Source organism: Leucopleurus acutus (genome assembly GCF_964270905.1).
Source record: "Leucopleurus acutus genome assembly, chromosome: 1".
Taxonomy (NCBI): domain Eukaryota; kingdom Metazoa; phylum Chordata; class Mammalia; order Artiodactyla; family Delphinidae; genus Leucopleurus; species Leucopleurus acutus.
This window is the reverse complement of record NC_139142.1, coordinates 25645910-25668363: the sequence shown is the minus strand read 5'-3', so window position 1 is coordinate 25668363 and position 22454 is coordinate 25645910. Positions and strand designations below refer to the sequence as shown.

Sequence of the window (22454 nt, the reverse complement as noted above, 5' to 3'; positions counted from 1 at the left end):
TACCGACGGGGCCTTGGCGCTCCCCGCTTCTCTTCCCCGCCGCGCCCTTCCCCCTTCTGGGGGCTCCGCCGCTCCTTCCCGGGGGCGAGGGCACAGGGGGCCGAGACAAAGCCCACTTTGTGCGGGGAGTTGGCTGCGGGCGTGGAATGTGCGCGTCGGCGCGCGCCCCCTCCCCGCGCCCCGCCAGCTGCGAGTCTTGGCTCCCAGACGCTTCTCGTCGGAGAAATCGCGCCCCCTCACCGCCCTCCGGTCCGGGGGTCCCGGCTCGGAGCTGACGCGGCCTGGAGTCGGGTCGGTCCCCCACCCCGGAGCGCGCGCAGGTGTGAGAGTGCGATATTTTGTAGTGGAATTTGCTTGCCTTCAAAACTGGGAGCTGGGGCGCCCAGTCGGCGTGGGCACTCGTGCCTTGACCCTTTCGTGGCCGCAGATCTGAGCTGCCTGGCCTCAGTTTCCGTCTGACTTTCCTCTGCCAGCCCAGACTGCTGTCCGTTATTGTTCTCGCCGTCAAATGGGGGTGCTTTGTGAAAGCTGCCAAGTTGGGAAGTATTCTCTAGATCCCGTTTTTCATAAAGAACAAGGCCTCTAAGGCTCATCGGGGACAACCAACCCCCTCTGCCCCGCAGTTCACGTTGAGGCACTGATTTTTTTTTTCCCCCCCATCAAGTAGTATTTTATTGTACGGGAGCCACGCCCTGGTTTCTTAAAGGCGCCTTGCACTCTGTTTGGCCATGTGTTATCTCTGCAGCTGGTGTGTGGGAGGCCTCCTGTGAGCCACCTTTCTTACCCCTGTCCGCTGAGACATCCTCCCACCCCCGTCAAGGATTTGGGTATGCCAGGGGGGAAGAAGGTGGTCGGGGGCGGCAGCAGCGGTGCTGCCCCCACTGCCGCTGCTGTCCCCTCTGGGGCCAGGCGTTTGGAGACCAGCGAAGGAGCCTCAGCCCAGAGAGATGATGAGCCAGAAGAAGAAGGGGAAGAGGACCTGCGAGATGGAGGCATCCCCTTCTTTATCAACCGGGGTGGGCTGCCTGTGGACGAGGCCACCTGGGAGAGGATGTGGAAGCACGTGGCTAAGATCCACCCCGATGGAGAGAAGGTGGCTCAGCGGATCCGTGGGGCCATGGACCTGCCCAAGGTGAGGGGTTTGTGTGTGGGAGGGGAGCGGAGAGCTAAGATCTTAGTGACCTTGGGGCTTCCAGAGCAAAGGGACACTTTCTGTGTTGGGGTGGGGAACTACTGGCATGGTAATATGTTAAAAATATAGGTAGGTTGAACCTGTCCAGAAGAACTTTCTCTCAGTTGCCGTTGAAGTTGTTCTGTGAGGTCCACATGCCCTGTTTCCAGGAGGCCCTCCTCTGTCTCTTCTAAAAAGCCCATGTTTTCTGGGCAGAGCAGCAAATTAACTAATGAGTACACTAAAGTGGCCTGACATCTTATTTGCTAAGTCAGAGAACTGTGGGCAGAGAGAGAATGAATGACTAAGGAGGCTCCAGGGCTTAAGATGTTGAGAAAATATTTTCATGTGTTGTTTTGCTGAATTCTCCAACGGCCTTGTGCATTAAGTGCAGTTTGGGGACCCATTTTACAGACAAGAATGCTGAAAACTCAAGTAGGAACTAGGGGTCCCACAGCCAGTAAGTGGCAGAGCTTGGGTCTCACCCCCAGGTCTTCCGGTTCCAGGGCCTTTGCTTGGGGGGACACGATGTTCAAGGGCAGTTAGAAGAGGGCCTGTGGAGAGGGGCAAAGTTCAGTCATTTATCTGTGTACGCCTGGAACTTCTCCATGACAGCTCTCCTTCAGTTGTGTCACCGTGGAGGCTGAGGCTGTCTCATTCATCTTTGTCTTTCCAAGACCTCCTGTGTGCTTGGTACAGAACAGGCACTTGTAAGTGTTTGCTGAATGAAAGGGTTCTTGAGACTTTCTGTGCCCTATAGTGCTAGGTGGAAAAACGTGCCTGATTTTTTTTTTTTTTTCCCCAACGTTATGGTTAAGACTAAGAAAGCACTCTCCCAAATGCAGAGTCCTGAAATCCCCCAAGAAAAGCCAATTGGACAGAGGTCAGAGCCCCAGGCTCAGGTCCTGCCTGCTCAGGTGAGAAGGAGGGGGCCAGGGAGAGCAACAGTTAATGTGGATTAGACATGGAGACAGGTGGCCTATTTTGTTTTCTTTTTACCAAGTTATTGGTAGAACCATCAGAGACTATCTTCTGGGACAGGCTGAATTCAGAGGTTGAAGGTTGAGGAACTGCCATATATTTCCAGGGGAAATCAAATGTGGTTTGATTTTGAAGGCTACCTAATCGCCTTCTGTACTAATTTAGAATTTAGCTAATTCCCTGTGTCTGGACATTGTTTCCGATAATTTACTCTTAAAGTGAACACTGTGTTGCACATTCTAAAACATGAATTTGGGTGTCCATCTCTGATTATTTCCTTGGGATAAATGCCTGGAAAAGGAAGTGTGACGTCAAAGGATATGGACATCTGTTCTGATCACCCACCTAGCTATGAACTCAAGCAGGCCCCTTCAACCTGTTTGAGCCACAGTTTTCTCATCTGTAGAATGGGGTTGATTGTAGTGAAGCTTAAATGAGAGAATATGTTTTAAAGCATTTAAGAAACTGTAAAGCCTCAAACCAGTACTGGTTACTGGATGTTCATTACCTCTGCTCACATCCTTCATCAGGAGAGGAGGCTAGATCTCACTCAGCATTTGTTCCAGTGAAGCTAGAGCCACATGCTTCTCCCACGTGAGCAAGTTGGGGATTAGCAGATGGCTATCCAGCCATCCTGCTGATGTCTAAATCAGGCTACGAGAGAGTGTGAATGGACCCCTGCAGAACTGTCACAACTCCTGGGGGCTGAAAAAAAAAATTGACAACCTCATTAGCAACTGGTTTGGTAATGTCATCTTGTCATCTTCAAGCTTCGTGCATAGGAAAGATACTGATGAAGGAATGAAGCTATTGTCTGTCGGGGGGTGTCATGACTGACAGGAGTGTGCAGGTTCTGAAGGAATTTTGTGAGAGGATTGGGAAAATTGAAACTTCTCCTCCTCAAACCACAGGGAAAGTGTGTGTGGGGTTCCTCCTCCACCTCGGCCCAGAGTAGGAAGGAGCCCCAGAGTCTGGGCAGGGTGGAGGAGGCCGGGAGGCAGCAGGGTCAGGTCCCAGAGTGCCAGCAGTATGAACCCAGTGCTGGGCTGGCCCCTCCCTGAGTGGTCATGCCCTTGGAGTTGACACAGAGGCATTCACAGAAGAGATTACACTGTGGTGAGACTAAGAGTTGGGGATGGCATAATGGTTTTTTTTTTTGGTTTTTTTGTGTTGTTGGTTTTTTTTTTTTTTTTGGCTGTGTTGGGTCTTCATTGCTGCGCACTGGCTTTCTCTAGTTGCGGCGAGCAGGAGCTACTCTTTGTTGCGGTGTGCGGGCTTCTCATCGCAGTGGCTTCTCTTGTTGCAGAGCATGGGCTCTAGGAGCGCGGGCTTCAGTAGTTGTGGCACGCAGGCTTAGTAGTTGTGGCACGCAGGCTTAGTAGTTGTGGCTCGCAGGCTCTAAAGTGCAGGCTCAGTAGTTGTGGTGCACGGGCTTAGTTGCTCCGTGGCATGTGGGATCTTCCCGGACCAGGGATCAAACCCGTGTCCCCTGCATTGGCAGGCGGATTCTCAACCACTGTGCCACCAGGGAAGCCCTGGCATAATGTTTTAAAAGGCCACTTGAGCCAAAATTTAAAATAGGGAGATTTCACATTCAAGGTCCAGATTTTTGGCATCTTTTCAGAAAATGAGAAGATCTGGAAACAGAGAATCTGTGACCCCACATGGCAGCAGGTAGCTGGAGGTGAGGGCTGGTTCCACTCCCCCAGGTGGCCACGGTCCCCACCACTCACTCTCAGCCTGCTTTCCCTGTGGTTACCTGTACGGCCCCTGCAGGTGGTTGAGTCTGGGGCCCCTGCAGTGTAGTGTGATAAAACGTCACATCCACCATGTTCAAATCCTGGTTCTTCCATAACTACTTGTAGGTGGAAGGTATGCAAACTCCTTGTGCCTCAGTTTCCTCAGCTGTGAAATATAAAATGGGCATAATAGCAATACCCACTTTTGAGGGGTTATTGGGAGGAACTGATGAAGTAAAGCATGTGAAATGGGTGAGCATGTAATACGTACCCAGCAAATGGAGCAAGGAGGTGAGGGTGCAGCAGACCACCCCACAGGCACTTTGGGGAAACGTCCTTTAAAAGGATGATGCCCGTATGTTACAGGGCAGCAGTTTCTAAAAGGATCACAGATCCAGGAGCAGTTTGTGCCCCTTTGTATGAATGTCTCCTTGATGTTTCAAGCTGCCACTGCCTTTTTTTTTTTAATAAATTTATTTATTTCATTTATTTATCTTTGGCTGCGTTGGGTCTTCATTGCCGCCTGTGGGCTTTCTGTGGTTGCGGTGAGCAGGGGCTACTCTTCATTGCGGTGCGTGGGCTTCTCATTGCCGTGGCTTCTCTTGTTGCGGATCACGGGCCCTAGGCACACGGGCTTCAGGAGTCGTGGCTCACGGGCTCTAGAGCGCAGGCTCAGTAGTTGTGGCGCACGGGCTTAGTTGCTCCGCGGCATGTGGGATCTTCCTGGACCAGGACTCAAACCCGTGTCCCCTGCATTGGCAGGCTGATTCTTAACCACTGAGCCGCCAGGGAAGCCCCTGCCACCACCTTTGTGAAAGCTCAGTGGCCACTGGCGGGGCTCTGGACACCGAGCTCCTGCAAAATGCGAATCTGGACATCTCCCCCAAAACAGCCAGCATTGCCAGGGTCCTCATGGGCTGGCACGCACAGGAATAACAGTGACCTTGGGCAGGACACGAGCCTCTGCTGTGTACAGAGGACTGTGTGCAGGGCCTTAGGCCCTGTCCTAAGGCCTGGACATGCAGTGTCTCATCTAGGCTCTGAGGTTGGTTCTGTTATGGAACCCACTAGGATCCTGCTGCCAGGCAGTGAACGGCAGGCTTGGGATTTAGACAGAGATGGACCGGTTCCAGCTCCAGCTCCATCAGCCTTTAGGCCATCGTACATCTTGTCCACACACTCAGCTGCAGGCTGCCCCACCTCCCCCAAGCCTCCTTTCTGTTCTAGTCTGAGATGGACTCCGCCGGGGGAGAATGTCTTAATAGAACTCAGGACTTTAGGGGGTTCCTGGAGCAAAGGTAACCCTTGGCCTTGGTAGTGGAGGAGGAGTCATCCCTGAATTGATCTGGGCCAATATCACTTACCTCCACTGTGACCCCACTTAACCCCACAGCTCAACAGTGAGGGCGCATTTCCTGGCTTCTGGTTTGGGGTTGGGGGCTGTGGGCAAAGCCAGGCTGCCAGCCCTCCACTAGGCCCGATCATTTGGATGTACAGAATCTTGCCTGTTTGTTTTGAATGAATGAGTGTATGCTTGTGTGAACATTCAGAAGAAAGGTGCCGGCCTGTTGGCAATGGTTAACGTGAGTTAATGTGTCACTGAGCCGCTGGACAGCTCCCTCCAGCTAAGCCTCAGTGATGGTGGCCTTTAAGCCCCTGCTCCTGGATCCCAGGTCTTTTTTAACTTTTTCGGAGCCGTTTAGTTTTTGCAGAGCTGCCAGTTCCTGGGTCCTCTGTCTGGGTGGCAGGGGATGCCCTCGTGGGTACCGCCCGGCCCTGGCCCAGGGCTGGCTCCTGTGAGCTTAGTCTAAGGACTCTTGGACCACAGTGCCCTCCTTGTTTGGAGTGTCTCCCGGGAGGGTGTACTTAGAGTCCCTACCCAGGCTCCTCGAAGTCACTGGATGCCCTCACAGGAGGTGGGAACGACGTGCCTGGGATCGATCTTCCACCTGAAGAAGCCACGTGCCATGCTGTTTATAGTAAATTGTGCAGTAATTCCTCTCCCACCCCATATCCTTGACACGGGGAGGCCAGCCAGGCCCTCAGAGAGTTCTGGAGCCCGTGTGGCACAGGGTGGTCAGGCAGGCAGGGGGAGAGCCCACCGTCCGGGGCTTTTATCCCCCTGCTGATTGTAAGTGGTGGCGACAGTTTGGGCAGCAGGGGGTGGTGTGAAAGGGAGAGTAGCTTCCTCCAGATGAGGTGTCAGTGGCTTGGGACTGCCCAGGCCGGAAGGAGGGGACGGGCAGGGAAGGGGAGGAAGTTCACGCAGAGCTGCCTCCTGGACCTGGCCTTCCCTCTGTGCCTCGGCCCCTTGGGGCAAGTAGGTGTCTGTTAGAGGCCGTGCCGTGTCCCCCTGCCATCTGTGATCACTGGTGTGTCACTTCCCTTCATGTCAGAGCCCCAGCCGCTGTAGCCACGTTATTTAAAGGGCTGTGCCTTCGCCACACCACAGGGAGCACCTCCCCCAGCCCAGCCCTACCTGTGGGCTCCTGCTTTGCCCTTTCCCTTCGCTACCTGTGCACACTGACACTCTCAGCAGCCCCTGCCCGCCGGGGGGCTGGGCAGAGGCCTGGGGGGAAGAGCGTGGGACCTTTTCGTGTGAGGAGCCTGAGGCCACCTCACAGCTGGCAGTGCTGGTAGCCAAGGGGGACCCCAGAGGGGTGGGCCTTGGCCCTGGAGATCTGGTTCTTCTACCCAGTGAAGGCCGTTCTGTAACCCCCAGGACCCGGTTGATGCTTCCCTTGGCTTCTGAGGCCTCACTGACTTGTGGCAGCCAAACCGCCAGCCATCGGGCTCCCCTGGCCAGAGAGGGTGGCCTGGGGGTGCACACCCGGTGGTGGCCTCTTTCCTGGCAACGGCTTGGTTGCTGAGGGACAGCCCTGGGAGTCCACAGCTCCTAACCTGACTGCCAGCATCCAGGCAGCCCAGGCTGGCGGTTCCCAGCCCTCAGGAGGCCCCCGCCCGACACCCCACCTCTCCCCTTCCTGGGTCTGGCTCTGGAAAGTCTCTTCTGGTGAGGAGGACTGTACAGTTCCCTGGTTACCTGTGCTGATTACAGGTATGGAGCTGGTAGGACAGGGGGCTATTGAAGAGGAACCAGAGTTCCTGTGCTGCCGTGGAACCCCTTCAAAGTGGCTACTCCATGGCAAGACCTGTCCCAGACCACGTGCCCCCTGCACTTACTCCTGGACAGCTTAGCTTGGAGCTGGAAGGCCTGGTGGCTGTGCTGTGATACGGGGGGTGGTGCGTGACACCACCTGCCGAGGGTGTGTCCGCCTCTCACGGAGCGCTCCCCCAGCCCAGGACAGGGACACCGGATAAACCGATTTTGATCCGGCCCTTGAACCAGAGTGAACACCACCCCAATACTGACATTCCTGTTAAGCCTTGAAGTTAATGAAATTTAAAATTCAAACACCTGTGAGTCAGGTGAATCAACCTGTGTTTTTCTGAAATCATTAAAGAAGCATAAAATTGGCACATGGACGTAAGCTCCAAATTAGAAATGCTGTCCAGTGCCAGGAGGGAGAGGAAGGGCTGTGGTGGGGGCCTGACGGGAGCCCCTGGAAGGGGCTGCCGAGGAGAGAGGCTCGGCCGAGGAGAGAACCGGGGTGGCCCTCTGTGGGATGTGGCTTCTCTGGGGGCTAATCTGAGTGTTGGGTGGGCTGGAAGCTCCACGGTGAGCGTCCCTCTGTGACCAGAGCTCTTTCTCCGTCCCCAGATTCCCATACCGAGTGTGCCTACGTTCCAGCCCTCTACTCCTGTCCCTGAGCGCCTGGAAGCCGTGCAGCGCTACATCAGGGAGCTGCAGTATCCTCCCTGGTCAGGGTCATGGCCACCGTCCGGCTGGTCCAAAGGCCAAGTGGGGCTTGTTTTCGGACAGGGCCAGAGAGGGCTCAGCAGAGCAGCCTCACTCCACAACTCCAGGGGCGCTGTTCCCATGGCATCTCTGTGCCCCGGAGTCGTGTAAGCACAGCCTGTGTCCGCCCGGGTGTTGGAGGTAGTTTGATGAATGCCAGACGCACTCCAGCCTCTCTGCCACCTGCTTCCTCCTCTGTGTGATGGGGTAAATGTCTCCTGAGCGACCTGCTGGTGGAAGCCTAGTCCAGGTCCGCCAGGCCAGACCTTCTCTGCTGACCATCCAGCGCCAGCAGAGGGAGAGAGGGGAGTTTCCCTTGGGGCTGTTTAAAAACTGGTCTAAAATGGGGATGTGGTGGGAGGGCGGCAGGTAGATGGAGAAAAAGGATTTTATGCTTCGGGAGGTAACTTCCCCCTCTTGGAAGTTTCTCCCATTTCTTCACCTTTTTCTTCCCTGGCAGGAGGCCAGTTGCCCAGCATGGGAAGAGCCTCCCCTGAGCGCAGGATTCCCCAGTGTCCCTGAGTTGGGCCCCTCCACCCCTGTGCCCTGCCTGGAGCTATGCGACCTAGGCTCTCCCCCGCCCTCCTAGCTGCAGATCGGTCAGAGATGGCAGGACCAGGCACCAGGCGCGGGTCCTGAGCAGAAGAAAAGCCAGGCTGGTGACTGAAAACTGGGTCCAGCCCTTCCTTTGCCGTGGGGGGTGGGGGGGGGTGTTGGGGCCCAGAGAGGGAGGCGGTTGGCTTGGGAGCGGCACTCAGCAACGCAGTCGTGCAGGAATCCCACCCCAGCCTTCTCCCAGTTCGCGCTGCTTCTCACTGGTTGGACTATGAAGTACTGCAGAGTACTGCAGAGAGCTGTCCAGGGCTCAGCCACTTTCCCAGTCCTGGCTGCCTGCCCCATGGCCCCCTCCCTAGGAGAGCAAGGGTGGCAGCAGAGGATGAGAGGGGAGGGCGCAGAGGGGCCCTGTGGGGCAAGGAGAAGCAGCGTGCTGCGTCCCCTTCTCCCTTCAGACGGTCAGGTCTTGAGCATCCTCCCAGGTGCCTTACAGAAGCATTTTGTGGGGTCCTTACCCAGCCTGCACCCCTGGGAGTGCTGGACCCCCAGGGTCTGGATGAGGGCAGAGGGACACACCTCTTCCAGGTCAAGCCAGGAAGCCCTTAACCGGCACCCACAGGTACAATCACACAGGGACGCAGTTCTTTGAAATTAAGAAGAGCAGACCTCTGACAGGGTAAGTGTGGGGAGTGCCTCGTCCCTCTGCACCAAGGTAACAGTGCCTGGTCCAGTTGGAGCCCCTCGGGCACCTGTGGGTGGAAGCTTATGAGGCAGGCAGGGACTCTTCCCAGGGGAGCCCGCCAGCAGGACAAGTACCACCGTGGGGCCCTCCTTAGGACATCCTAAAGAGGGGACTCTGGCCAAGACGGGCAGCCGGGGCTCCCTTGAGGATGAGGAACCCTGACATCCACGCTGAGCCAGGAGGGTGATGGCAGCCCCCCAGCTTGGTGATGACAGGGGCAGTCCCAGGTAGATGTCTGGGTGTGAGCCTCGTCTTCTTTTTAAGAGAGGTGGGCCTCGCAGGAGAGAGCCCTCCGCCTCTCTCCATTCCCTGGAGCTGCCTGTGCACTCCCCACGGCAGGGACCTGCATGTCACCCCAGTGGCCTTACTGGACTCTCTTCTGGTCATTTAATATAAGGCCCAGTTTCTGAGCAACAGGGACCCCACTGGAGAGAACACTGCATCTCTCACTTCCCATTCTACACCCCAAGTGTTGACCCCTGACTGGATCCACCCCAAAGAAACCCCTAGGGCAGATCAGAATGGAGACTGAATGCCACAGCTGGGTCTGGGGGCACAGCCCAAAGCTGTCCAGGCGTCTAAAACCCTATGCTTTTAAAATTAATGTGAATTTTATGTCTTGCTCCACATATAATCTGTCCATGTTCACTGCCTTGTAAAAAATGCTTTAAATGGCTTATTAGCTAATTACTTAATTACCCCCTTTCCAAGCCCCCGGGTGGAATGCAGCCTTGCTCACCCCAAAGCTTTGCTCTTGTTGTCCTGTGGCCGCTGTGTGTAGGGGCCCAGCTCCAGCCGCATGGGATGGAGGAGTCCAGCACCCTCCCCAGCAAAGCCAGTGGCCAGGCTGCATTCTGAGGCCCAGACGGCAGCATTCGGTGAGGAGGGAGTAACCAGGCTTCAGGGATAGTCTGTGTTAACGTGGCCTGAATTCCAAGTTCAAGAAGCAGGCAGGGGAGTCACTGGGCAGCTAACTTCCTGAGATCCCATGTCCAGGCCCCAGGCAGCTGGCCAGCTGCAGGGCAGCAGTTACAATCAATTACAAACTCTTCAGAGAAGTCACAGTTGGGTCAGGGGTGTTCACTGTGCTGTGAAGAGACAAGATCAAGATCAAGGCCAATGTCTCCAGCACCCTTGGCATGCTTTCCCATGGGCCCCCCAAACACCACCTTCACAGAGGGCCCCTAGCCCAGTGGCTGTCAAAGATCTGCCTACCACTGCATGCCCCCCATTCACCCTCCCCCCCAGAGGTCTTGGAGCAGAGCCTGAGGGGAGGGGGAAGAGGCCTCTTTCCTTAACTTCAGTGGTTGCCTCTTCTCCCATCCCCTTAGGCTCAGGAAGGATGTGAGGGGAAGGAGAGGGAGGTGCTGGGCCTGAGCTGAGGCAGCTTGGAAGGGAGGGGAGTCTCTGTCCATCTAGCATATCTAGTCCACCTCGTGATACTCCTTCACCGGAAGGAGCCTCTGTCCTTATGACTCTTGCCTCCCTTCCCCCCAGGCTGATGGACCTGGCCAAGGAAATGACCAAAGAGGCTCTGCCAATCAAATGCCTGGAAGCCGTGATCCTGGGAATGTATCCTTCCTCTGAGAGGCCTGGGTGGGTGTAGGCACGTGCTCAGCATCTCTGGGCCAGCTTCGTCCTCTGGAAGGGGAGGGCTGAGTGAGCTCCAGGGCCCTCCCAGCTCCCTCTCCCAGCAGTCATGAACTTGGCCCAATGTGAACGAGCGTGAGGGGGACTCAGTCCCTTGCATCTGTTGCTAACTTCCGAGGCTTACCGGGCAGCTTTTTTTGAGTCGTGGACGCGGTGACCCTGTTCTCAGAACCACAGATCAGGGCACATTGTTTCATAAGGCTGTTGTGCTATTTCCCAGAACCAGAGTCTGGAAGAAGCAGGTTGGATGCCCAGATGTTGGCATTTCCAGGACATGTTAATTTGTGGAGATAATGGATGGGTTCTTTGATATAAAACTGCCTATTAAAAAAAAAGCAAACAGGGTTTCTCAGTCTCCCCCACCCAAAGGGTAGAACTGGGACCTATGGCTGGGTTACAAGAGGAGCTAAGTGGGACATATAAGCCCCCCAATATCCCCAGTTAGAGCAAAGTAAGGAGACAGGTGTTTATGGCCAGTCCTCTGTCATAAGTGGACCCTGCCTGAGCCCTACCCTGTTTTGTTTTTTTTGCAGAAAATCTTAACCTTGTATAAGCATAGATTAATATAATGGAACCCATGTGCCCATCACTCAGTTGTACCAATTGAAGGCCAATCTCGATCCATCTCTGCCCACCACCCCTCACATCACCCTCTTTCCTGCACCTACCAAGGCTTTTAAATATTCTGTTTGCCACCCCTGGTGCAGGTACCTGGCTCTGTGCTGAGCAGGGCAAGGTGGCAGGTGCCTAGTGGGATGGAGGAGTCCACTCGCTAGGGCAGGTCCCGGAGGAGAAGACGACGGTCAAAGGCCAGGAGCACAGCTTCTTTGAGGAGGACTGTGATCTGAGGGGGACACTCCCCACCCCCGTAGGCATACCTGCCTTAAACTATGTGAAGACACTGAAGGGGTGCCCCCCGGTCCCCCTCCCTGAGGGGTCCTCAGAGCTAAGCCTACTGTGGCAGTCCTCTATGGACCAAAGAGCCCCACGAGCATGGCCCTGTCCAAAGGGTTCTTTGCTGGGACGAGTGTGAGGCCAGCCCAAGAACTCCAGGCTGCTGCCAGCAACCCCTTCAGAGCCACACACCAAAGTGGAGGTTCCCACCCCATCGTAAGAGGGAGACTCAGTTCCCCTTCCCCTGAGCACACAGAGAAGCTGGTCCAGACGGGATCACGTGGTCCTGCAGGCTTTTCAGGGGTTACCTGCTGGCTCGTATGTAGGCGGGAAGAAAACAGGAGCAGCCCCCATCTGGGGGGACCCCTCCCTGCTGTCCCCACAGGACCACCACGGGTCCCTCCTACACACGTGGTGAGCACTGTATTGGGTTTGTCCCTGGGCCTCACCCTCGCTGCACACTGAGCCTGCGCCTTGCTCATCTGTGTCCCCAGTCACTCGCTTGCAAGGAGTCGGGCTCCGTAAGCATCGTGGTGACTGAGAGAACAGACTTTGGGGTCAGGCCAACCTGGACCTGAATCCTAGCTCTGCCGCATCCTCACTGTGTGACGCCGAACAAGTTCCTTAACATCTCTGAGCCTCGGAGTCCTCTGCAGAAGGGGACGACGGCAATCCCACCCTGCAAGTTTGTTAGGACAGTTGAGTGAGCGGGTGCGTGTAGGACGCTGGATGCGGTGTCTCCGTGGTCTCTCCTCCAAGCTTGTTTCCTGTTTATCTCATTCTACCCGTTTGTTCAAGAAGAGTTTTGAGTGACTGTTATGTGCCCACCTCTGTGCTGGGCCCCAGAGATACAGCAAAGAACGTGACAGACAAGGTCCCCATTCTCAGAAGATTGCATTCTAGTCGGGGAGACAAAAAATAAGCAAGTAAACCAAGAAGTAAGAGAAATAATTACAGATTGTGGTGATGTGCTGTGGGGAAAATGCGTAGAGCAGACTTGCTTTAGAAAGGGAGGTCAGCGGTGCTGGCCAAGCCTGAGGCCTGAGGACGAGCTGAGCTGCAGCGGGGGGTGGAGGGGGCAGCTAGAGGAAAGAGCTGGCACAGAAGGTCCCCCGTGGAGGTTGCAGCGGGCCGCTGGACCAGGCTCTCGGCCTCCCAGGCCACGGGGGCAAGCTTGGTTTTATTTGAAGAGCAACAGGCAGTATGTCTGTGCGTAGGGGGTGGAGAGAGAGAGAACAGGATTGTCAGTGCATCTGCGAGGAAGTGTGTGTGAGAGAAAGACGGTGTGAGAGGCAAGGTAGAGGTGAGGAGGGCTGTGTGACTGACAGGAGGAGAGAGGGAGACGGGGTGGTGGGCAGAGGGCCCTCTTACCCTTCCTTCAGCCCAGGACTCTGGAGGGCCCTGTGGTTTGGAGTGCCGGCCTCACTCTTAAGGTGTTATTTGGTGAGCCCTTCTTGAGGTCATAGCAGCAGCTGGTAATCACTGAGTGCCCTGACCCATAGAGGTTGAGTTTATTGAGCACCTACTTATGCCAGGCCCAACCCTGACGACAGGAAGTGGAGGTGAGCAAGACCTGTTGCCAGCACTCAGGAGCTGGGGTGCAGGGCCGCTCACTTAGCCTCCCCCAGGTTGGGGTGGAGGCCGTCCCCGTCCCGCCCCTGCGCGCTGGCCCTCGGGCCTCTCCCTGGCTGTTTCCTTAGCTGGGGCGGCGCGGCCAGTTACCTCACCAACAGCATGCCTACCCTGGAACGCTTCCCCATCAGCTTCAAGACCTACTTCTCAGGGAACTACTTCCGCCACATCGTGCTGGGGGTGAACTTCGGCGGCCGCTACGGGGCGCTGGGCATGAGCCGGCGCGAGGACCTGATGTACAAGCCGCCGGCCTTCCGCACCCTCAGCGAGCTCGTGCTGGACTACGAGGCCGCCTACAGCCGCTGCTGGCACGTGTTAAAGAAGGTGAAGCTGGGCCAGTGCGTGTCCCACGACCCGCACAGCGTGGAGCAGATCGAGTGGAAGCACTCGGTCCTGGACGTGGAGAGGCTGGGCCGCGAGGACTTCCGCAAGGAGCTGGAGCGGCACGCCCGCGACATGCGGCTCAAGGTCCGTGTGAGCGGCCGCCCTGCCCGCGAGCGTCCAGGGGTGTGAGCATCCAGGGGCCGACAGGGGTGGAGACGGAAGGGCTTCCGCTTCCTAGGGGGTCGCTCTTCCAGGGAAGACCCCTCCCTCCTCCCCTGTCCCCCGCCCCCGCCCCAGCAGAGGTGGTGCCAGGATTAAGGGAGATGAGGGGGAGAAGTTTCCGGGCTTTGCTCAAAGGTCGTCATCCATGAGACAGTCCCCTCCGGTGAGCAGGCCAGGGGAGGCTCTGGAGGGGGCAGCAGACGAGCCGGGTCGGAGCACGTGGAGGAGGGCAGGGGTGCCACAGGCCAGGTGGAGGGGGCTGTGCGTAAGGACTGGAGAGAAATCATAGCCTGTCTGGAGGGAATGGTCGTGTGGGGTGGGCAGCAGCTGTCATCACCCCCGTGTATCCTGACTCTTGACCCCTAGCCCCAGTGAAGGGCTAGGAGGAAGTCAGAAAAAGGAGGAGGTTCAGACTGTGGGGACACAAGGCGGGGTGGTCCCTTCTCCCGCTTTCCCACACCCACTGAGCAGGGGTCTTGGAGGAGGGGGAGGGGCTGCTGGACCCAGAAGTAGTCGGGCTGAGCTGCTGAGGAGTTGGCCCCCAGAGCCTTACAGGTGAGCAAAATCTTGGCCTCTCCCTGGTTTCCCGTGGATGGGGGTGCCTCCTCTGGGGCCTGCCAGCCCCCCCCGTTGCCCAGTCATGCAGCCCTGTGCACTGCCCCGCCGGGTAGCCTGGGGCCGCAGCCATGACTGTGGCAACTTTGCATCCACTGCTGCTCCCCAACACGCCGGGAGGGCAGCGGGCAGCGGGGGGTGCTCCCTTTTCAGGGTAAGGAAGTGAGGTGCGGGCAGCCCAGAGACTTGCTCGCGGGCTGTGGGAGGCAGATGGGACTGGGGCTCAGTGTCCGGATGGCGAACCCAGGCACATCACAGGTGCTTTCAGGTGTCCCAGCAGGGATGTGGCAGAGCTAAGGCAGCCCTGCCCCGCCAGCCAGCCCCTAGGCCAAGACCGTGGGGCAACAGTGCCTTCCCCAGGGCAGAAGCGGGCTGTAGTTGACCCTGCCGCTTTCAGGGGCTGCCCTCTTCCCCTGCAGAGCTCCGGGTGCCCAGCTGCTGGAGTGTTACTGCGTCTTCAGGGGAGCAGGTTGGCTCTAGAGTTGGAGGCACTATTACCTAGTTTTTCGTGCTGTGTTTCCCAGTCTGTTTGGTGCTGTGCATTTCCCATGTTATTTGCCCCCTTCCAGTACCACTCCCGTATACCCCAAGTTTTGAAGATTCAGGTCAAACGGACAGTGCTGCATAAATTCACCTGCTTTTCTCATTTTTTTCCTTAATCAGAGATATAGCTGCTAGTCTGAACTTCTGATTGACTCGAGATAACCAGTGTCACCCTTGGGTCTGGTAGGATCCCGCCCATAGCTCAGACATGGGCTGTTTCCCCAGCCGGCACATCTACCTGGCATGGGTAAATGGCCCTTTTCTCAAGGGCCACCATGAACCCTCAGTAACTTCCACCCATATCCTTGCTATTTCAGGGGCCAACAGAGATTAGGCAGCCCTGCTGTGGAACCACTGCCCTGGCAGTTGTAGTGCCTGGGAAACAGGTTTGGGAAGACCCTGGGACGGCAGAGCATGGCTTGAGGCTTCCTGGGCCCCGCCCAGGGCAGCTTTGGGGCTTGTGGCTCCTGCCGGGCAGGACGGGCTCTGGGGCAGTCCTGGAATGAGTGTTTGTTTCTTCCTCCCCACCAAGATTGGCAAAGGGACCGGCCCTCCCTCCCCCACCAAGGACCGCAAGAAGGATGTGTCCTCCCCACAGCGGGGCCAGTCTAGCCCCCACCGCAGGAACAGCCGCAGTGAAAGGCGGTGAGAAAAGGGTTTCGCCTTGGGTGGGGGGCTGGGGAGACAGCAAAAGGCGTTTTCCTTCCCTCTCATCTTCCAGATCCCTCTGTTCTTCCCCCCACCTCTTCTCTTTCTCACCTTTCTCTTTTTTGCCTCTGCTGGAGGGAACTTAGGATGGTGTGTTTGTTTGTGTGTTGATATGGAGGCAATGCGATCCCATTTCTCGAGAGAAGACATTGCTGGCCCACTGGTCATCCTATGCGGGGCCCAGATGCCAAGCCGGAGACCCACAGGGAAGGCTGGAGGCCAGCTGCAGAATGGGCTCTGTGGGAGGGAGGGTAGGAGGGGCGGGGCCCTGCCTACAGTGAATCCTTCCAGGAATATCACTGGAAAAGGTTTGACGTCAGATGGCAGCTGGTGGCTGGCTTTGAACGAAACTTTTGCCCCTGTGAGTCTGTGGTTTCTGCAGAAACATCCCGTTAAGACACCAAGCTGCCTCATCAGATTTGTCTCCTACACGTCGGCCTGGCTCTTGCTTTAAATGTCGTTGTCATTCTGGAAGCACCTCTCTGGTGTAAGGGCCGCCAAGCTGGCCTCCAATATCCAGCATCCTTCACTTTGACCTAGGAGGTTTTCAGAGAGAACAGATCCCCCTCACAGAGACGGACGCATTACACTATTACTTTCTTACTTAACCGCAGCCGGAATTGCTGACCTCCGTGAAAAGCAGTACCCTGCAAGAGAGTGCAGGGACCACACTCAGGACAGCAAGGCGTGTGGGCGCTCCAGGAGCACACTTCCACAGGGGCTCTACCGATTCCTTTGGGACACCTTGGAGACTGGGGAGGTGGGGAGCCAGCAGGGGCAGCCACCCCTTGCTCCCTGCTCCCGCACCTCCCTGACGGGCCACTCACCCCTTCTCCCTCCTCTGCTCTCTCCTCCCTGCAGGCCTTCGGGTGAGAAGAAGCCTTCGGAGCCCAAAGCCATGCCAGACCTCAATGGGTACCAGATCCGGGTGTGAGGCAGGCGGCAGTGCCCCAGCCGCACCCACTTCTGGGGGCCGGCATCTACCTGCCAGAACCGGCCTCGCTCCTGGGGAAGTTGGGGCTGATGGTGGGGCAGGGTGAGGGGCAGCGGGAAGAGCGTGTCCCAGCTCAGCCACCCAAGATGCTGCCCCTCCCGCTGGGCCAAGCCCCCTAACTTTGGACCACGAGGCAGTGAAGAGTTTAATTTTGAGTTTTTAACTCAACAACTGAAATTTAAGGTATTTGGGAAAAAACTTAAAACTAATGGATCTGCCAGTGGCTGGAAGGCCAGTGCTTAGAGGATCTAAGCGCCACAGGGCTGGGTGAGGAGGGGTTGCTGGCTCTGCTGGTACCCCTGCCCCAAGGTCTCTCTGGGATTTGGGTCCATTCCATCTATGGGAAACCTCCCAGCTCTGCCAGGCCTGTGGCAGGATGGAGGGGGGGATGTTTCCCCAGTCCTGTCTGCCCTGGCAGATCTTCACCCAGGGAAAGGAAAGCAGGGTAGGAACCACACTGAGAAAGGGCTGTATGGCCCACATCAGGAGCTTAGCACAGGCCACATCTGCCCCAAGAGCCAGAGCCCGTGGCTCAGAGGGTCCTCGGGCCCTGCAGCCCCATGGACAGTGTTTTGTGGGCTGACATTGCCTCGTGGCAGGGCCCGTGCTGGGATGGGCTGGACGAGAGCCCAGGAGAGAACCACTGGGGGAAGGGTTCCCGGACCCCTACCTGGCCTCCTTGCTCAGCCCAGCTCTGCCTGTTGCTGAAGCCGGGGCCTCCCTGCAGAGGGGCTGGGCTCTGCCATGGGCCCAGATATGCACTGGGCTCAGCATGACTGTGGGGACTGAATAGACCTGGTGCGTCCAGGAACCATGGCTGGGGATGGGGTGGGCCACTCAGGCCTAGGTCTGTCCCCCTGGTAGGTAGTCCCCAGGGACTGCTCCCCCTTCCTATTACCTTAGCCCTTGCTGGGGAAATGAAGACCAGATCGGGCTGCCTGTGTCCCAGCCCTACCTCCCCTCATTCAGCAGCTTGGGTAGGTGTGGAGGGCCCAGTGATGATCAGGCCTGTTGTGTGAGGCAGCTCATCAGGGAAGAAGCTGAGCTGCTGACGTCTGCACAGCCTGCCTGGCAGGTGTGAGATACCTGGCGGGCAGGTGAGAGGTTGTGGAGAGAGGTTGGAGGGCCTGCGGGAAGGTTCTGGAGGCCCAAGTAACAAAGAGGTGTAGGTCAAGGGGGCAGTGCGGCCACTAAGGAGAGGCAGGGCCCGAGAACTGGGGAATGTAAGTGAGAAAAGAATGTGGGGGAGAGTTTAGAATCAGGCGGCCTTGGGGAGTAGTGAGTTCCCTATTGCTGGAGGTATTCAAGCAAAGACTAGATGGCTGCTTGTCATCTTGAAAGCTATAGAAAGGATTTAGGTTACGGAAGGATAACTGGATGAGATGACCATTAAGGTTTCTTAATACTGAGAGGCTAGGATTCAGCCAGGGGCAGCTGGCAGTAAGGCTGCAGTGGGGCTGGGAGCCTGGAAGAGGGAGGACCAGAGCCAGAGTTGTAAACTCAAATGCCTGCGGGGCCAGGCAGATGACTAAAAGGAGGGCTGCAGGGCTGGGTGGGGATTGTGGCAAATTAATGAAGACATACCCCATTAAAGCAGCCGCTGTTGCTCAGCCATTCTGAGCGCAGGCCCTGCAGTATCAGATTGCCTGATTTTTTTTGTTGTTGAGAGGCCAGAACTCTGAATTTTTATGTGAAATATGCTGATTTTTAAATGTTGGCAGTCAGTTCAGAAAATTGTAAAGCCCAACGTGAAAAAGAATGCTGGTTTGTAATCTCTGAAGTAGAGAGGGCTTGGGCTGGGGAGAGGTCCACCAAGGTACTTTGAGGTGGAAAGCGTGAAAAGTTGTAGGCCTCTCAGAGCAGGCCGGGCCAGGGCAGCATCCTCGCTGCTGACGCTGCTCAGAGTGGGCAGCTACCCCACGTTCATGTTCGCTCTCCCTGCAGACCAGAGACATACCAGGAACTCCCTGCGGTTGCTGAGACACCAGAGGGGGTGGAGTGGAATTGAAATAGTGCAATTCTCAGCCTGCCAGGGAGATGGATTGTGCCTGAGAAGCAAAGAAAGGGAGAGAGGGAGACAGGATGTGTTTGCTGACGCAAGTGCCCGCCAGGGAAGAAGGCACCAGGCTGGCAGCTCTTAACACCAGCAGCTCTTGGCCCAGAGCCAGGCCCAACAGGGAAGCCGGCTGCTCAGTCCCCTGGGTTTCTCATGGGTCACTGGGCCCTGGGGAGGTGCCTAACCTGTCCCCCGGACTACACCCCAGCCAGACCAATCCGAGGGCCACTGTGAGCTCTAACTCACCATCCCATCCCATCCCAGTTTTCAGGGAGAGGGGTGGTGGGTCCCCACGTTCACACATTCGCCTGAGGCAGAGATGGATCTGTTTGGGAGGCGTGAGGCTGAAAGTGAGGACTTTTGTGGGTCTGGATGTGGGTGCCTCGTGCAGGCTGCTCATCGGCAGACACCCCAGATGCCCCTGTGGACCACAGGGCTTGAGGGTGAGACGTGAGGGAGCCGCTCCTGGTATGGGAGCCCAGCAGGGTGCTCTGACCCTCTGGCTCCTTCCTGAGCCCTTTGGGGAGAAGGAAGCAGGAGGAAGCCTCAACCCCTACTGCTGTCTTCCAGGGAGGGAGCCGACCACCCACAGCTGATAACCCCCTAGCACTCCCCCTTCCGCGCTCAGACCTCCGGCCTGTGGACACCCACAGGATACAGCGGTGCTTTTTAATTTAACTGTTTCACAGATGTAGCAACCCCTCCTCCCCTCCTGGGCGTGTTTACACAGGCTCTGCTCCCCAGGGCTGGCCTGGCTGCAGAGTTTCTGGGGAGGCAGAGGCAGGGACTTCAGGGCCTTAGTCACCATCCTCAGTATCACCTCATCTCAATTCCTGTGAGGGACCGGGCCTCGCTCCTCCCGACTCAGGACTGCCTTCCAGCTCTCAGCGTGGGCTCCTCAGGGGTAGGGGCTGCTGGCTGGGGAAGGGTCAAGGGAAGGGCAGAGAAAGCTGCTTGATGAGGGGGCTCGGCAAGGGCGGGCAGTGATTGCTCCCCGAGGCCTGGCTGCTTGTGCTCTGTGCTGGGTGCCGGGTCAGAACACTGGGAAACTGGGTTTCAAGCCTTCCCACCCACCTACCTGCCAGTCCTCTCCCTCCCGTGGCCTCAGTACGGTCATGGTCCCCTCGCCCATCTCGCCAGCCAACCCATCCTTCCTGGGCGTGGCCAAGTGGGGAGAGCGGCGCCCCCGGCCCCCAGGTGCCATGATGAAGCCTAGGGCCAGGGTTCTGAGCAGCAGAAAGAGCCTGGAGGTTGGCCGTATCTGGTTTCTGGCCCACTCTGTCATCTTATGCTCCCCGCTTATACCCCCATCTTATGCCAACGCTTCCAGCTCGGACTGGACTTCCCGGCCCAGGGACGGGGTCTAATTCTGGCTGGTGGCGCCCAGAGGCCTGTGTGCCTGTGCGTGCCTCGGTCTCCTGCCTGGGTGGTTTCCAGCTTAGCTACAGCGGCTTCCCCAGGCACCGCCCCCCGGCCTCTGAGTACAGGGAGGTGTGAGCTGGGCCCAGCGTATCGACCATGTTCTGTGTGCCAGAAGTGGGCTGTGTTGAAATCCCCACTTCCCTTGCTCCACTGAGAAACCAGTGCGAAGGGCAGGGAGATCCTCTGGGGGAGCGTGGGGTGGGAGGTGAGGTCTGCCCCCGGCCAGGCAGGGCTGCTGCGGTGCTAGCTCCAAGTCCATCAGTATTGACCCGCTCGCCCCATCTTGGTGCTCCAGAGTCCCAAGTTCCCCTTTTTCTTCAAGTCTGATGAGAGAAGAAATCGGGTGCGCTTGGCCTGGGGCCTAGTGATGGTGCACGGCCCCTCCTCGAGCTCTGTGTTGGCTGCCATGTTGTACTGGACTTTGTTCCCCCTCTTCTCATATCAGTGTTGGCCGTCCCCCTTTGACTTTTACACTTCGTCTCATTCCTGTTCTCACTTTTTCCTTGAAATGAATAAAGTCTCCCCAGCTCAGCTGTGTGGGCTGGGAGGAAGCCCCAGTTTGTAAACCTTGTCTTCTTCTCTCTGGGAGCTGAGGCTGGAGCTGCCCCACCCACCAGTGTCAGCCTCGGCAGCTCCGGAGAGAACCTGCCCGGAGGTGAGGAGAGCCCCAAACAAGCCAACAGGACACCTCACAGCCCCTGCAGTCATGATAAAACTTCTGGGGTCCCAGGCTGTCACCCTCAGCCTGCTGAAGCCACTCAGCTCTTGCTAATCCTAATCTGGGAGATCTTTCCTGCTGGCTGTAAATGAATGCATTCTCCCTCACACAGCCAGTTCAGCCCCCAGAGGCGCAGGATGCATTCCAGAGCCCTGCTCTTCCTGTCCTAGTCCCCAGCAGTCCATCAGGAGCAGAAGAGGAAGGCTGGGTGTTCTCCTGGGAGATGAGGCTATTTCAGGAAACCATAGCAACAGATGGATCTGCAGTCCCTTCTCATCACAGTTGCCAGTGCAGAATCTATGGTGGTTAAAGCCACAGCTTTGGAAAACACCGCTGGTTTCACCCTTCTTCCTCTACACTGTCCCTCCAGCTCTGGACCTCTTCCCAATGCTTTAAGGCAAGTCCAAACAATTACAACCAGACCTGCACAGAAATATCTTTTAGACCCCACAGCATTTTTCACCTTTAACCCTTCCTCCCTGTTTCTCTGGTCTCCTTTCATTCAGCTTGGGAGTAAAACCTAGACTTATAAGAGGAGGGAGTCTATTTCCTACTTCTTATCCCAGCCAATCCCCATAAGGTCCTAACTAGAAGTGTTGTTTAACACAGCAAGAGTCCCTCACCTTCAGTAGCGTGGTGGTGAGGCATGGCCACTGGGAAGAAGAGAGGTGGTCCGGTGGAATCTATGAACATCTTAGACTGTACGCCATTAAAAAGAGGCAGTTATGTTAATTACAGGTTCATTTAAATCCAGCTTAAACGATAATGAAAAAGAGCCTTTCAATAAACCAGAATTTGTGAATAACTTGGATTATACAACTTTACACAAAGGCAGTCTTGAAATGTACACATTCAAGTCCAGCCAAAGTACCAAGTAAAGGGCCTTGTGGGTGGACTGCGATGAGATGGGCTCATACACAGTAGGCCCCTGGAGTGCTCTCGTGGAAGGAGGGCTGGGTTAAGTGCGGTGAGTCTGTATGAGTCAACCAGGCTCACCATGGACACTGCCTGGCCACTTTCTTAGAATTGACGCAGAGGTAAGTGCCAATTGTGGACTCCCAAGAGGACCAGAACGCAGCTTGCTGGGGGCATTACCGCACTTCCTTCTGCTCCCTTTCTTTCAAGCTCACGGCATGTGCCTGCCTAGTTTAGGCACATGACTGAAGTGGGTCGGGCCTTTAAATGCAGGTGGCACTTCTCAGAGCCCTGGACGCGAAGAGATTGAAGCTCTGCACCCACATCTGCCAGGATCTGACATCTTGACCACGACTGTGGAGGGCAGTGGTGACAGGAAGTGCTGGTCATACGAAAGACCAAGCCGACTGGGCCACGTACAGGCTGCCTGGTAACCCTTAAAGTGTTCGCCAAGGGGGTGAGGGGCCCGCTGAGGCCTGGCAGGTGGTTGGAGATGGGCCACCTCAGGTGGGCTGAGGGACAGCGCTCTGAGCAGCCCACATGGGAATGTGCACTCCCTCCAACCCCCAGCCAGAAAGGACCTGGTCACGGGAAAGACAGAACCTCCAAGAATGTTAAGTGTGGAGACTCCCCTCTCCTCTCCGCAGCCGTGTGAGGCCTCTGGCCTTACGGGCACAGGAACTGACTAGGGATGGGGCAGAAGGCAGAGTTCCC

The 22454-nt window shown here is 56.8% G+C and overlaps 1 protein-coding gene across 1 annotated transcript; it reads left to right on the top strand.

Moving 5' to 3' along the window:
* Positions 1-790: 790 nt before the first annotated feature.
* On the top strand, positions 791-16569 carry VASH1 (vasohibin 1; the record flags this gene model as incomplete). Its single annotated transcript, XM_082843390.1, has 7 exons — positions 791-1132; positions 7613-7701; positions 8925-8981; positions 10545-10619; positions 13310-13691; positions 15460-15572; positions 16497-16569. The coding sequence occupies exons 1-7, from the start codon at positions 830-832 to the stop codon at positions 16567-16569; spliced, it is 1092 nt and encodes a 363-aa protein (XP_082699516.1). The 5' UTR covers positions 791-829.
* Positions 16570-22454: the final 5885 nt, after the last annotated feature.